The following is a 15,643-nucleotide window of genomic DNA, read 5'->3' on the forward strand; positions in this document are numbered from 1 at the left end:
AATGAGGACGGATATAGTTAAGCATAACTTTCTACTTCTCCACTACAGAAGGTAAACCCCATTCACTGTGAGCATTAAATGTATTTTAAAAAGGTAAGAGAGAAATGTGGATAGTTTCATGAGGTGCAAGAAATGTTGAAGAAATAGAATTAGCATTACTTTCAGCTGATGAGCTGGCAAAAATAATGACAACTACAGATTCACATGCTAAAAACAAATACAATTATTTTGAAAAAACTTTCGTAGGTACACCAAATAAAGGACCAGCTTCAAGATTTACACTAATAACAAATGTATTCTTTACCAACAGCTGGGACTTTAAGCCAAACAGCTATTTTCAGCTTTCAAAGATACATAATAAGGCGAGAACAAGGCAGGTCTGGATAAACAAAAAGTGACAGTTTCTCTTTGCCTGGGTTCAAGGAAACATCATAATATTTAACTCCTTGTGGTTTTGACAGTCAATATGCTGCAAACTCTGAGTATAATTGTTCAGCAGTTAAGTTTGAATAAAAACAATTGCTTCCAAATAAAAGTAGTAAGAAAAATGAAAGATGGTGAAAATGGATGGACCTAACATTAATACACAGCCTAACTAGAATAACAGCAAAAATAAAAAACTGCCAATTGGCTTGAATGGCAGCGTGCACCCTAATTTGTCCCCCTCTATTTGCTGCCCGCAAATGGGCAATGTACACGGACTCCAAGTCCATGAAAACGGAGGGGCGACTGTATCCAGTTTAAAGCAATGGAAGAATAATGAGGTAGATTCTGGATTCATCCATTCACTTGTTACAGTTTCTCCTGAGTCCATTTACATCACTCCCTCATCCATTTACATGTGAGGGGTAATGTCAAGTAGCACACAAAGATACCACCACTCCACAGCTGTTTTACAGTAGTACATGTAACTGGAAGCTAACTCCTTGCCTGCACATCTTCCCCTATCTAGGAAATGATAGCAGAAAGTACAAACAGTTGCCTTTCACAGACATGCCATTCCTGTGAGCAGCATGCAGTTTAAGTAAGCAGTGTCCTGTACCTAACCCACTTTTCGGCCTTCCAAAACTCCAGCCTACAATACTGATAACCTACTTTCATCTTACATTAACAGTTCTGCTTCTTTAGCTCAGGTCCAGACCATGCATTCATATACCAGCTTGATGTGCTAAATCTGTGACCTTTGGAAGAAATAGTCCCTAACAGGTACCAAGATGTAATTATGGATACTGCATTGAATCTTACTGTGGATGCATCTTGTAAAGGGAGCCATCAACCCCCACGGTGGTGCGCAGACGGCCAACTCCCTTATTCTCTCGCAGCTGGTTTAGGATCGCCCCCAGAGTCACAGCCACTAGGTTTGCTGATCGGAACGAAACAATTGTACACACATGGTGAACAGCAATGCAGTCTTCATGAGAGGGCTCAACCCCAAGACGGGTCAATATCTCTTTGGCTTTTTGTAAACCTTCTTTGCTCCTACAAGCAGATATTAAAAGAGGGAAATGTATTAGGAGGTTCAAAAATCCATGATAAAGCAACATGGTCTGATAGCAGGCTGTGCATGAAGATGATGGGAGAGCATTGTGTAAGTCTTGAGAATGGCTTACAAGAGGGTCCTCCAAGTAGTGGGGAACCAGGCATACAGGAACTTTATAAAGACAGGGAGCAGAGAGTTGGGTGGCAACACTTCATTACTCAAGAGTCCAAAGAGGAGGGATAGGGTGGCCTTCCAGACATCGTTGGTCTACAATTCCCAACAGCCCTGGTCTACATAGCCAATAGTGAAGAATAGTAGAAATTTTACATCTGGTCTGTATGCTCCCAACCTCTAGTTTACACCTTGTGTAGTCATTGCTGCCATGGGCCTCAGCACAGCAGAGTACATTAAAGATATATTGGTACAAAGCATAATCTCTGTATGCATACATGAGAGACAGTGAAGCACAGCTTCTTCTTGCAATAAGACTGCAAGAAATCTTACCTTGCCACAATATTTCCTCCTCTCTAAAATCAATTATGTGCAAGTAGGAAATGATGTTATTTTTACTAAAATTCACTCAAGGCAATTGACTAGAACAATTAAAATATCCTTCTGATAAGTTTTTTGTGAACCTATAATAGCCTAAATAATCTAAAGCATAACAAAAAGCATGCTATTTTAAAAAGCTCATCCAAGAGTTGTTTCAGAATCCATCTGCAGACATTCCACCGTCTTCCGAAGTATTATGAAATTATGCCACTGAAAAGCCTAGGAAAGCTGCTAAAGCCACTTACTTCTCTATGGCAGAAACATGTTTTGTGTCTAACTTTCCTTTGGTTAGAAGTTCAGGAGTGATTCGACCCTCAAAAATCAGTCCTTCTTTGGCCATTTTGACAAGGATAAGCCGTACGAGTTCACCCATGTACATGCCACTCACCATCTTCTCAAACCTGAAAGGGATATTTTAAAAAAGCTTCAGACACTCTCATGAGTAACTTACATGTAGCCCAATCCTAAATGCAGCTTCTGCATATCATTGTACCCCAGGCTGCTGCCACACTCCAGAAATAAGGCAATTTGATACCACTTTAACTGTCATGGTTGCATCCTTTGGAATCCTGGGATTTGTAGTCTGTTGTGACCCCTAAACTCTCTCATAAAGAAGGCTAAATCACACAAAACTACAAATCCCAGACTTCCAAAGCACTTGACCATGGTTGTTAAAGCATGGTCAAATTGCATTAATTTTACAGTGTAGATGCACCCCCATGTCTGTAGGGCTGCAGCCATGGGGTTCAAGTTCTTATTAAACTCGCTATATGGTTCTGACTTCCCACATGTACAGGGCTGTAGACAGAATAATATGAGGCAAGACTGTTGGGTAGGATCCAGATAGACCCTTGCATAAATAAAAGGCACTTCAATTTGCTCAATGTGGAGAGATTCACAATTCCTACTATTTTTCCCTTCAGTCAGACTGTACATCATTCTGTCATAATTAATGACCTTCCGTAGCAGTTCTTGAAGGGGCAGTTTACTGTAGCAGGAATGAGGTAAAAACCCTGTGCTGGGTGAGAAGAATTCTGCTTATAGGCTTGTGGATCCAGAAGACAAGAGAATGGGAAGTAACCAGCTGGGAGATGTGAGCTGTGGTCCAAAAGAGTAACTTTTTTCAAGCTCCACCATGTGCATTTGAGACAGGACCCAGAGTACAGGTAGTAGTAGTACAGACAGAATACAGATAAGAGGAAGGGAAAGAGAGAGGAAATAGGCAAATTTACATATAATCCCCACTATCTTTGTGCACTGCAAAAGTTCTGCTACACATACAAACTTTGTTCTGCAGCTAACAGAGCAGCTCAATAGCACAAAATGGATGGAAATTAGGGATGTAAGACAATTGAAATCTGAAATTGATTTATCAAATAAACTGTGATTAACAGATTAAATTTACCTAAATGTGTACTGACTATAACAATTGTTCTGGGGAGGATGAAAAAAATACTTCTCATGTTTTTTTGATGGCAAAAGTACATATGAGGCACGATCTTTAAAAAAAGGCATTCCTTCTTAAGCAAAAGTAAAAAGAGAATGCTTCTTTTAAGAAGCCTTTTTTATAAGCACAGCATTAAAACTGAATACCAATAAACTAATTTGAGATGTGGTGCTGGAGAAGAGTGCTGAGGGTACTGTGGATGGCCAAAACGACAAATAAGTGGGTCCTAGAACAGATCAAGCTGAACTCTCCCTAGAAGTCAAGATGACCAACTTGAGACTGTTGTACTTCATACACATCATGAGAAAGAATGGCTCATTAGAAAAGGCAATAATGATAGGAAAGGCCAAGGGAAATTGGAAGACAGTAATACCACATATTAGATGGACAGACTCAATCAAAGAAGCCACAGCCCTGGACTTGCAGGACCTGAGCAGAGTAGTTGAGGATGGGGGTTCTTGGAGGTGTCTGATTTAAGTATAGGTTCACCATGAGTTGAGGTTGACTCAAGGGCAGTTAACAACATCAACAAAGGTATGTCAGGTAAAAGAGCTTATAAGTATTAACCTATATCAGCACTTCTCAGGCTATCTCACAAATTTTTCAAAATCTACCAGGGACCAGCAACATACTTGCTCTCATTGGCTACATTTGGTTCTTTCTCTCTTGGAAGCTCAGGGACTAGTAGCCAATGGTCTGGGGAACAATACCAGCCTAAGAACCACAACTTGGAGTAGCACTGATTTCAGTGATTAAGCAATAAAAGACTCCACCCCTAATGAGGATGGTTCAATGGAATGAAGATAATATAATCTAGTAGGCAATGGCCCCACTCAAATAACTATATAAAGCTAAGATACAAACAAGCTGTTTGCTGAGGAATGCCACCTTTTTACTCCTCCTTTTGCTTTATGTGCAATTCAACCATAAAGTACTGTTTAAAGATGGTTTCCAATTACATCAAAATCAAGAAACTAGGAGAGCCTGCTTAATAACAAGCCAGGATCTAAAAAACCAACTTCAACACATGGTTTAAGATGTAGCTTATTCAAAAACTCCCAACCACAGTTTCCCAATTCAGGTGAAATGTGAAATGATGGTTAATTATGGTGTGGTACGTACTGCCCTGAAAGGGGGGGCTGGAGGTATCCATTTTTCTTCTGGAGGGACACCGCAGCAGCCAAACTGTGCGACGTCCCTCCGCAGTAAAAAGAACCCGGAAAAAATGGGTTCTTTTAAGGCTCCTGGCACACCGGTGATGTAAACAACACACAGTGACATCTATACCGTGCACGTTGCTTACATCACGATGGCAGCCCCCGTGTGGATGGGAGGCCACCATGATGCCGGTGCCTGCACATTCTAGGGTTCCAGAGTATGCGGTTACTGTATGCTTCGGAACCCTAGAATTGGCCTGAGGACAGGGCTTCCTGCCCATCTATCCAGGGCCTGAGACTTCCTGGTTTAACTGCAGCTCATGCAAAGGCTAGGAGAAAAGGACAGCATTCAAAAGCAAAAGGCTTGTGCATACCTTAGCTTAATAAGCTAAATGATAACTATTAAAAGACTGTCAGTATTACAAATATAGCAGATGAAGGAATAATTTCAGACTGGACTTCTCGTGTTCTGTATCATTAGTAATATAATCTCAATTACAGTTGTTTCCCAGGATTAAGGGAGCCCCGGTCAATCTCTCTATCAAATTCAGTCCGGATGTCTTCTAATAAGCCGTCATCTCCAAATGCTCCCCATTCAGTATTGATGCACATCCTCCCTTCATCACCTTCCACCAGATCAATGTGCCTCATTTCTTCCATGTAACAGGCATTTGTGCCAGTACCTTAAAAGAAGAGAGTGGGATTTATCAATAGAGTTAAAAGAAAAACATCTACCATATATGCATTATGCTTAGCAAAAGAATCAAAAGTTAATACCAATAATCAAGCCAACTTCACAACGCTGGTCATCAAATCCACAGGTCATCATTGTTCCTACAGTATCATTTACAACTGCCATAATGTCTGCATCATAATCCTTTAAAACAAAACAGAATATACGTTGTATCAAACAGTTTTAGTGACATAACACAATAATACATTTGCTATTACCTGGACTGTATCTGCACTGCAGAAATGCAGTTTGGCATTGCCTTAACTGTCATGGCTCAATGCTATGGAATCCTGGGATTTATAGTTTGTTGTGGCATGAGAGCTCTCTGACACAGAAGGCTACATATAGGGTGAAACAGACAGGCCAAATAAAGCGGTTTCAAACCACCTTGAAGATAGCCTCCAAAGCAGGCAGAAACCAGATTGAAGCTGCGCTCCAGGGCTAAAAACCGGAGCAGAAAAAATTCTGGGATATTCTGAGTTAGCCTGGAAAACATGCACTTTTGACCCTGCATATAAACACCCCAGCGCCAGAGAGGTTCTGAAGGAGCCATCCATCATAACCCTAACTCTAAAGCTGTATATAAATGCACCAGTGCAGATGCGCATTTAAAAAGGACGGAGCTGCCGTACCCAAGCGGTGGGGGCAGCGATGAAAAAAAGTGAAAGTGTGACACCTCCAATGGATATAATTACAACATACAGTTCAAGAGTGGGTATGGGGTGAAGAGGGGGGTTAGGGAGGCATGATTGTGCTTTGCCAGTGTTTTACTGGGTATATCGATGCTCCAATACTCTGTACCAATGGAGGATCGCAGGTGTGGCCAATCAAAGTGGCTGCCATCCAATGAGATGACATATAGACAGCAGGAAGTCGCCATCAGTGTGTTTATGCAACAGTATTCATGCACAGTGCAGAAGCAACAAAAAAAATTACCCAGCAGCATGGCTTAATGCTGCACCACATTCGAGCCATCTTAGGAGCAGACAGCATGGCCTGCGAGGTTTCAAACCACTTCCAGAAAATGCAGGTTAAACTGCCTTTTCCTGCCCTTCTTTTCAGCCTCTATCTCACAAAATTACAAATCCCTGGATTCAATAGGATGAAGCCATGAGAATTAAAGGTGTCAAACTGCATTAATTCTGCAGTGTGGCATCAGCCTGAGTCACTTCTGAACCAACACAAAATCCTACTACATTTGCCAAATGCAGCTACATAAAATGAACATTTTGCTATATATAATAATTCCTAAGCACACTGATTTGACACCCATTCAGGACATACTTCCAAGTAAAGATCCATAACATTAGGTTGTAGAATTTTGCAACAATCCACTTTGTTTCAGAATGGATCAAATCATTGTTTGTATTCATTTCAATATATGGCTACATTAAATGATTCATCTGAATATGTCCCTACACTAGAATATAATATAATATTATGCAACAAGGTCTGTAGTACTCAAAAGAGACCAAGATTCTCAATGTAAACATCTTCTGGGCTCAAGACTTTTGCTGAGATTCAAAAGGCCACAAAATAAGATAGCACTTAATAATTCTACAACAACATTGATAGGAGTCTATTCCTTTAGGAGTTTGGTTCCAGGATCCCCCATGGATAACAAAATCCATGGATGCTAAAGTCAAATTAAATATAATGACAGAGCAAAATGGTGTCCCTTATATAAAATGGAAAATCAAAGCTTGCTATTTGGAATTTATAATTCTATTTAATATTTTCAAACTGTGGGCGCTTGAATCCGTGGATAAAATGTAGGGTCAAATGTACATTCAGGTTTGGCCCCCAATGATATATGTGTATAAATAAATATACATTATAGTCTTACCCCTCGTTTCTTGATTGCTTTGTTTAACAACTTCACTACATCAGCTCCCTCAACACCACTTGCTTTGAAACGTTTTGTCCAGGTTATCAGAATACCCTAATAAAATTAAACAGTAACAATATTAGACAAAATAAATGACATTCTATGTTTCTTTTAATTAACTTATTTTTTCGGTTTTCCTTTAAAACAATGGTTCCCAACCTGTGGGTCGGGACCCCTTTGGGGGTCGAACGACCTTTTCACAGGGGTCGCCTAGGACCATCGGAAAACACATATTTGCATGTAGCAATGAAAATAATTGTATGGTTAGGTGTCACCACAACATGAGTAACTGCATTAAAGGGTCGCGGCATTAGGAAGGTTGAGAACCACTGCTTTAAAAAAAGGGAGGGAGGGACTAATGTCCAGTTCTCAAGCTTTTTTAAAAAAAATTTAAATTTTTATTAAGATTAAAATTATATGTCAAATTTAACATTAAAGACATAACATCTATTTCACAAACACAAACATCACATTATCTAAACAAAAAGATCTGGAGATCTTTTTGTCCAGTTCTCAAGTTTGACAGTAATGTTCAATTTCTTTCATGTAAACAACCATGAATTAGTTGGTGGAACTAATATTTGTGAACAGACATACCCTATTGCTCACTCTTATCACATTTACAACTCTTCATTTCAGAGGCATCACAATCATAGAACTACAACAAGCATGCTAGGATGGACATGTAGGTATTTTTGTTCTGAACTGATATGGAGCTCCTAGCAGTCTCATACCTATGTATGAAGCAGGTTCACACACCTGTAACTTCCACAATCCTGTGATATTCCATGTACTCAGACCACTCAACAGGAGACAAAGTATTAATTAAAATTCTTTCTTTCCTGAAGCTTCAATATACAGTAATACAACAATATCAGTCATAAATATAATCATACAATAAATTTACAAGGCAATCTTACAGCATCTTTGGCAGAAAGAGGTTTGTAGCATACGATTTTGTAGAGTCAGTCTACTTCATCTGAAGTATGTTATGCTACAAATCTCCCAGTTAGTCTCAAAGGTGCTAAAAGATTCTTTTATATGCTGATACAGACTAACATGGCTATATAACTACTATCTGCAATAACAAAATCAAATCAACTCAATGGTATTTGATACCATCTGGATCTTGTAGCAAGGGCAATATCATAGGCAGAACACAAGCTTTACACACCAGTTTAGTCCCCAGGATCTGGAGGTAGAACTGGCAATACACCCATCAGAAACCATGGGAAGACACGGCTAATCATTGTAAAACCCTCTTCCCTAACCTACTGCCTTTTCTATGTCTTAGTCTACAAATGTCACATTCCCATGCTTGCCAGAATTGATGGGACTTGTTGTCCAACCCATCTAGAGGGAACCAGATTGGGGAAGGTTTCTGTATGCAATACTGAGCTAGACAACTCAAAGGTCTGATGCATGTTAAGGCAGCTTCCTGCACTTCCCCAAAAAGTCATAAAGCTGCAATGTACTCTTACCTCATCTAGCTTGGACTGCCTACAAGGGAAAGAAAATGTGAACCCAACAGGTAGCTTCTTGTCCTTGATTTCTTGTTTCTCCATGAAATCTCCTAAACATTCAGCAACATGATCAAAAAGCTGAGAACAAAGCAAGGAAAATAAAATTAGAAAGTCAGATAGGTTTTTTTTTAAAAAATGTAATTGCATATTTGTTTGTTTTTTAAAATGTAATGATAGCCTCACACGCACTACTAGAAAGATCAAAAAAATAATTGGAGAAACCATACCAATAAAAAATATTTCGGTGGCAGTTCTATAAACCTATAGTTCTGTGTTAGGGAACACCCAGCCATTTGAAGGGCTGGGTAATGGCTGGGTTAAGATTGCAACATCCATCAGCCCAAGCCACTATAGCCAGTGAGAGAAGATGAAAGTTGCAGTCTTAGCAACATCTAAAGGGATTGATGATGCACAAACCAGCTCTATAACATTTGTGACTTTAAGGCCAATAAAGCCACAATCCTTGAGATTTCTCTGCAAGCAATGCTCATGAATTTTACTATAAGCAAGGCTGCTGGATTCTAAAACATACTAACTTGTGAGTTTTACTGAAATTAGTAGGATGGCAGACATGTGCTATGTTAGTACATAATACCCACTGAAGATACAATGTTCTTAAAATCACAGAACCAGAGTTGAAAGAGACCATCAGGGCCAACCAGTCCAACCACCTGCCATGCAGGAATATACAATCAAACCACTCCTGTCTGATGGCCATCCAGCCTCTGTTTAAAAACCTCCATAGAAGGAGACTCCATTACATGCCAAGGCAGCATACTGAACTGTCAAACAGCTCTTACTGCCATTGTCTTCTAATCATAGTTAAGAGATCATGGCAATGCCACCATAGGACTGCCATAGATTTGGTATAGATGTTAACAGACATCAAAGTTAACACCAAAAAGGAAGAAAGTGGAATTCACACAGGAAGAAGAAAGGAAAGACTGTCCTATCCCACAACATACCTTGATTTCTTAACCAACCGTATTCAGAACACTGGTATTATATATGTGTGACATGTTCAGAATGAACACATCTTGTTTAAGAAAACCTGACACCATATGCTGACATACCTCAGTTAACAAAGCCTCTTTCAGTGATATTTCTTTTTACAAGAACTGACCCCGTTTTACATCTGGCCAACTGACCCCTTTCCTCCTCAACCTCTATCTGATTTGAAGTCTTTTATCAGCATTGGAAATGGCGGGGGGAGATAATGAAGGAGGGTTGGAGAAACACAGGCTTTGGATGCTGGGTTGCAGCAATGTGTCTGTGTAAACAATGCAATAAACAAAGTTTGAGCTGGGAAAGAGTGGAATTCTACTCTAGCTGATCCTACTGCAGCTGTGTGTTCCCGACTACAACACACAAGACAAACAGCAGATGCCTAAAGAATCCCTTACTGAGCATGCAAGGAATAGGAAAACAGATAAAAAGGAAGAGCAGATAAGCCAATCTCACTAGCTATCCCCAGCATGTTAAAAAAAAAAAGGACAGAACTGTAAGTTTAGCTACTAAAAAGGAAAAATGGAGGATGATCAAAGAAGGCATTTTGGAAGAAGCCTTCAGGTGTCTGGAAGGTTCAAAATGTTTTTTTGTTTACTAATGCAAAGCTTAACTGACCTGGTTGTTTCATTTCACATGTGCATATTGTTAGTTTTGAATAAAATGTTCACTAGAACATGTTGAAACACTCCCTATTTTTTCATGTTATTTCTGACTCTGGTACGAAATAACCATCCTTCTCATGGGCTTGGGTACCCATGAGCAGTTGAAAATCTCTACAATCAAGTCACTTATGAGGCTGAGTAACATTCACCAATAATAAAACAGGTGACCCAAACCAGATAGTCCTGACTCAATTCTTGGTGCTGTGATTTTGCTCTTTGCTTTCTCAACCATCAACCCATCACCCACCTGTCCTTTGTTTAACAATTACTTGAAAGTGTTGCAGAGATGCCTTGGGCTTCTTTTACACAAACTATAGATATGTCTTTTTAGAAATTATTTGAGTAACAATGGGAAAGGTAATTTCCACTTCCAATCAACTAAATTATTTGCTTCCTCTACAGAGCCCTGCTTCCCCACCCCTCTCTACCCATCACTCCCCGCACCCATCCCACAGCATGCATTTTCGCTTTATAGCTCCCAAATGTTTTGGTGAATCATAATCTGATCCCATGCAGAGCATAACGTCTTCTTTCATTCTTTAAAAGCACACACCCAGAAGTTGTTTAATATTTTAAGAATATATGGGTGGTGGTGGTGGTTTTTAATGCAGCACTATGGAAGCAAAATTAGAAGAGCTCTTTGACCAAATCATGGATTTCAATGCTGCAGCTCCTTCCATGCTATGGAAAAGCCACTTCTGATACTGATGGGGAAAGTGGTAGCAGAGCATGACAATATGGCCACACTATGGAATATCAGAACAGCTCCACTGATATTTCATCCTTGCACTTCATCACCCTAAACTACAGTCTTCTATATAAAACTCTTTATTTTTGTATCATATCCTTCCATTCTTCCTGCCTATTCTGAGAGAACATGTTCCTTCAGGAGGCCAGCTGAAAGCTCAGTGACCCTTAAACTCTTCAGTTTCACTAGCTTATACACCAAAACCTATTTGCTGCAAAACGGAACAGATCAGCCTTTCTCAATCTTGGACCTCCATGATCCCACCAGCCAAAATACACACACACACAAACACCAGTAAATGAGTATTATACTCATTTGAGATAGAAAATCCCACAAGCACTTTTCCCTACAACTTCCATCATCCTCAGCTTCAGTTTGGAACCAATGTACTCCAAGAAACTTGGACCTGCACCACCAAGTTTCCAATAATGAGAGCTATGTAATGTTGAGACCCAACAACCTAACTACTTGGAGGTAGGGCACAAGGAGTTGGACATTATTCTGATCTAAACTATGGAAGGCAAATAGAAGAGTCCAACAGATGTCATTGGACCACAGTTCCCAGCAGCCTTAGACAGCATAGCTATTGATGAAAAATACTGGAAGCTGCAATCCATCAGCACTGAGAGCAGTGCTATTCAAACTGGCAGTCCATGAGTTATCAGCTGCCAGTGCATGGTAAATTTCCAGAGGGAGGGAATCAATTATAGACAATGGGCACAACTACTGTGCCCACCCCTGGCCCATCAGGGAAAAAATCTGTTGGTTTCTCACATTAGATGGGTGCAGTACAGATCGCCCCAAAGGGGCAGTCTGGAGCCGCCCATTCTCCCTCCGGAGGGAGCCCGCAGCAACCAAACCGTACGGGCACCCTCCACTCCAAAAAGAACCCGCTAAAAGTGGGGGGTTTTTTGCGTGCGAGGAGGATGTCATTAGTGCACCATTGGCGCAATGTAATGTGCTCACGACGCAAGTGTGGTGCCCGGAGGTGTGGACGTGGCGCCACACCTGCATCGTGCACGTGCATCACGTATAGGCGGCGCCATGTAAAGATGGTGCTGTCCATACGTATTAGGGTTGCAAAGCATGTGGTTGCCGTGCGCTCTGCAACCCTAATTTTGGCACCGACACAGCGCTTGTGGCCCATCTGTACCGGGCCATAGTTTGAGATGCATTGATCTAGAGAATGTAGATTCCCAGCCTTGGTCTAGTGTCTAAAAAACTAAAATATTTTTCCCATTCTTTTTGTGATCCAGCCACCACTGATGGCCAGCCTAAATTTAATCAAACTAAACAGGGACTGGGGAAAATCTGGACCTCCTTATATTTGGGCTACAACTCTATCATTTAAATTCCTTATTGTTGGCCATGCTGACTAGGACTTCTGAATTAAAATCCAAAATACAGTGGAATCACTAGAGGCATTTGTGGGTGCAGACCACATCAGGTGACACCCCAGAGGGACTGGCACGACTACTGGGCAAGCAAGAAAGGATGCTTTTCTTCTTGCCCAACAACTGCACCAGATCCTAAACAGGCCTGCAGGGGACACAGTGCCACCCTGCTCAGTAGCAGTGTTTGCTGAGGGGCACAGTGCCTTCAGGGTCCAGCATGGCTGTAGCTGTGCTAGACACTGAAGGCCTTGTGGATGTAGCTGCCTTCAGGGTCCTGTGTGGCTGCAGCTGAGCCAGGCGCTGAAGACTTTGGCAGGGCAGCTTTCTCAGCAGTCATAATCTGCAGTTTGCCCCCCCCCCCCCACACACACACACAGCAGTTGACATCAGCAATGCCATTGCCAAAATACATGGCAAGCCAGAGATATCCCACCCTGTGTCAGAAATGGTATCACTGTCAATATTATTGAATCACAAGCAAAAGAAGGAGTTGGTCAACAGAACATGCCAGCTGTTCATTGACGGTCCAAAGTAGACAGCAATTTAACCTGGACACTCTGATCACAGCACTGCTGAAACTTCTCTATGTAGCCAAAACAAAAATGGCAATGAGGACATTTCCTAACATCGCAACTGTATGGTGATACGGCCATGCCAATGTTTTCAAGACCCATAACAGTCAGATGGGGCCAGCATAGACAAGCCTGGGATATGCTGGTCCAAAGAGGGATTTTTAGACAAAGTAATGTAGTAATGTAAACAGACCCCTGCTCAAGAGTACCACTACCTAACAGGCCAAATTGCTGTCACTTAGGGTCTACAATTATGCTGCCAGAATTCAGAGCCCCAATCATTAAGTTAGGGCCGGGGAACATATGTCACTCCAGATGCTGTTGGACTGCAACTCTCCAACAGTGTAATCAGTGATGAAAACGATAATGGGAGTTGTGATCCAACAACATTCAAAGTGTGGCCTGTGCCCCATCATTGCATCAAAGTATTATCCTGGCAAAAGCAAGAGGAATGCCAATGGATGATGTATGGGTAGCTAAGCAATAAGAAATTTTTTTACAAAAGGCAGCCTCAATGACAGCAGATTCTAGAACCTGTAACTTACACAGGCGATTTTGGTGGAGGAAGTAGGAAAACCTCCTCCAGCCCTTCTAAGGTTTCACCAGCAGCCTTCCATGTAGCCTCTATAGCCTGAGTTGCTGGCTGCAAAATATGTTCTCATGGATAAAAGTGTGTGTTCAAGATCAAGAGAGAAAAGATCTTTTAATTTAAAATAAAGACACTTCACAGAAGAACTGAATAGAAGAAGTAGGTGAGGCAGCTGAATCGTTCCCCCAGGAAAACAAACAAGATGTAACAGTCCATGTTTGGGGAATAAAAAGGCTTGTAGGTACTTTTGCCTCAGATTGCAATACATCTTATTAACAGGATTCTCATTATAATATAATTATTTGTTATATTTCTATGTCACCTTTTTCTCCAAGGAGCTCACAGCAGATTACACTGTTTTCTCCTCCATCCCATTTTATCCTTGCAACAACTTTGTAAAATATGCTAGATTGAAAGACAGTGATTGGCCCATGAGTTTCACAGTTGAGTGAAAATTTGAACCTGGTTCCTCCCAGTTCTGATCTGAAACTCTAAGTAACTCTAAGTAGTGAACTGTGGTCCTCCAGCCTGTTTTCATGTAAACTTTAGAGATGGGGTGGCTCACAAAGAGAAAAAAAGAGGTGGAACAAGAAGATAGAGAGGGTGGCACACAGAGAGGCAAGAAGGTGTTTTGGGGTACTGCTATGTCACAAGCTTGCTGTTGCTTCTCAGTTTACCTACTGTCAAAATGCAGCCCTATGTACTGAGAATATGTAACTTCAAGAGATTAATCCCAAAACAACATTGCCCTTTGCAAAAAAAAAACCCCACCATTATACAACAGAAGATATATTACACTTCAAAGTGCACCAGGCAAATTTTCTTAGGAATCTTTACAAGAGTCCTATAAAGTATGTCAGACAAGTTCTGAAGCAGAAGAATTATGCCTAAGGTCACCAGCAGTGACTGTTCAGCTGAGCAAAGATGAGACCCTAGGACTTCTCAGCCAACAACTGCTAATGTTACTTTCATTTCCAATTTTAAAAGAGTTTGTCTCCACATTCACACAGCATGCTTCTTATTTAATCTATCAAGAAAATTGGCAATATTCACAGCAAAGTAATTAAGTCTGATCTCAGATACTAAGCAGAATCAGACCTGGTTAACACTTGGAAGGGAGACACCAGGGTCTGAGGAAGTTAATGGCAAACCACCTCTGAGTATTCCTTATATAAGAAAATCCTATGAAATTCATGGAGTCCCCAGATGTTGGCAAGTGATTTGAAGGTAATATTTTATATAGAAGGGGAGGTTTCATTCATATCAGCAGTAGTTCCCAACTTTTGGTCCTCCAGATGTTTTGGACATCACCTCCCATACTTCCCAACTGCTGGCCAAATTGGCTGGGGCTACTGCGAACTGTAGTCCAAAACAAATGGAGAACGAAAGGCTGGGAAAATTCTGCCTTAACAGCAAGTCTCATCTGCCAGCACCAACTGCACAGCTTTATAAGAACTTCTCCCCCTACTAGACTGAATGGTTAAAATAAAAATTATAAGGGAATTGGGCCAGATCTACGAATTATTAGTCATAAATTACCACAGCTGTTGTTGTTTTTTCAGTTTAGACCTCCATAAAGGTTTTTTAACAAGTGAAAAGTTGAGGGAAAGGCACCTTCTTTGACATCTCAGCATTTACTTCATGTTGACCTAATATTGTGACTTTTTAAATAAGGCCTTCAAAAGTCTGTCTCTAGAACTTAAGGCTGCCAAAATTTCTCTGCTAAGATAATTTCTCTAGACAGGTAGTGTTAAAACAGAAGACATTTTAACTGACTTGTTTTTAATTGCTTTTAGCGCTAATTAATCTGCTTTCTGTTGTTAACTTATAACTGTTTTGTTCATTTTATCATGGATAGTTTTGAGGGAGAAAACATTACCGATCTAATGG

At 40.7% G+C, this 15,643-nt stretch overlaps 1 protein-coding gene across 1 annotated transcript in view; it reads right to left on the bottom strand.

The window, feature by feature from the left end:
- Positions 1 to 15,643, bottom strand: part of LOC149318792 (hexokinase-1-like) — a 57,839-nt gene that overhangs the window by 18,880 nt on the left and 23,316 nt on the right. Inside the window, exons 4-9 of the mRNA XM_089510468.1 lie at positions 8,739 to 8,858; positions 7,216 to 7,311; positions 5,414 to 5,513; positions 5,136 to 5,319; positions 2,278 to 2,433; positions 1,246 to 1,479 (exon numbers count right to left, since the gene is read on the bottom strand). Coding sequence (XP_089366594.1) covers positions 1,246 to 1,479; positions 2,278 to 2,433; positions 5,136 to 5,319; positions 5,414 to 5,513; positions 7,216 to 7,311; positions 8,739 to 8,858 — 890 coding nt within the window. The remainder of the gene's footprint in view (positions 1 to 1,245; positions 1,480 to 2,277; positions 2,434 to 5,135; positions 5,320 to 5,413; positions 5,514 to 7,215; positions 7,312 to 8,738; positions 8,859 to 15,643) is intronic.

This window comes from Sceloporus occidentalis, unplaced genomic scaffold (assembly GCF_023333645.1).
Source record: "Sceloporus occidentalis isolate IW3139 unplaced genomic scaffold, rSceOcc1.0.p SCAF_2, whole genome shotgun sequence".
Classification (NCBI taxonomy): Eukaryota; Metazoa; Chordata; class Lepidosauria; order Squamata; family Phrynosomatidae; genus Sceloporus; species Sceloporus occidentalis.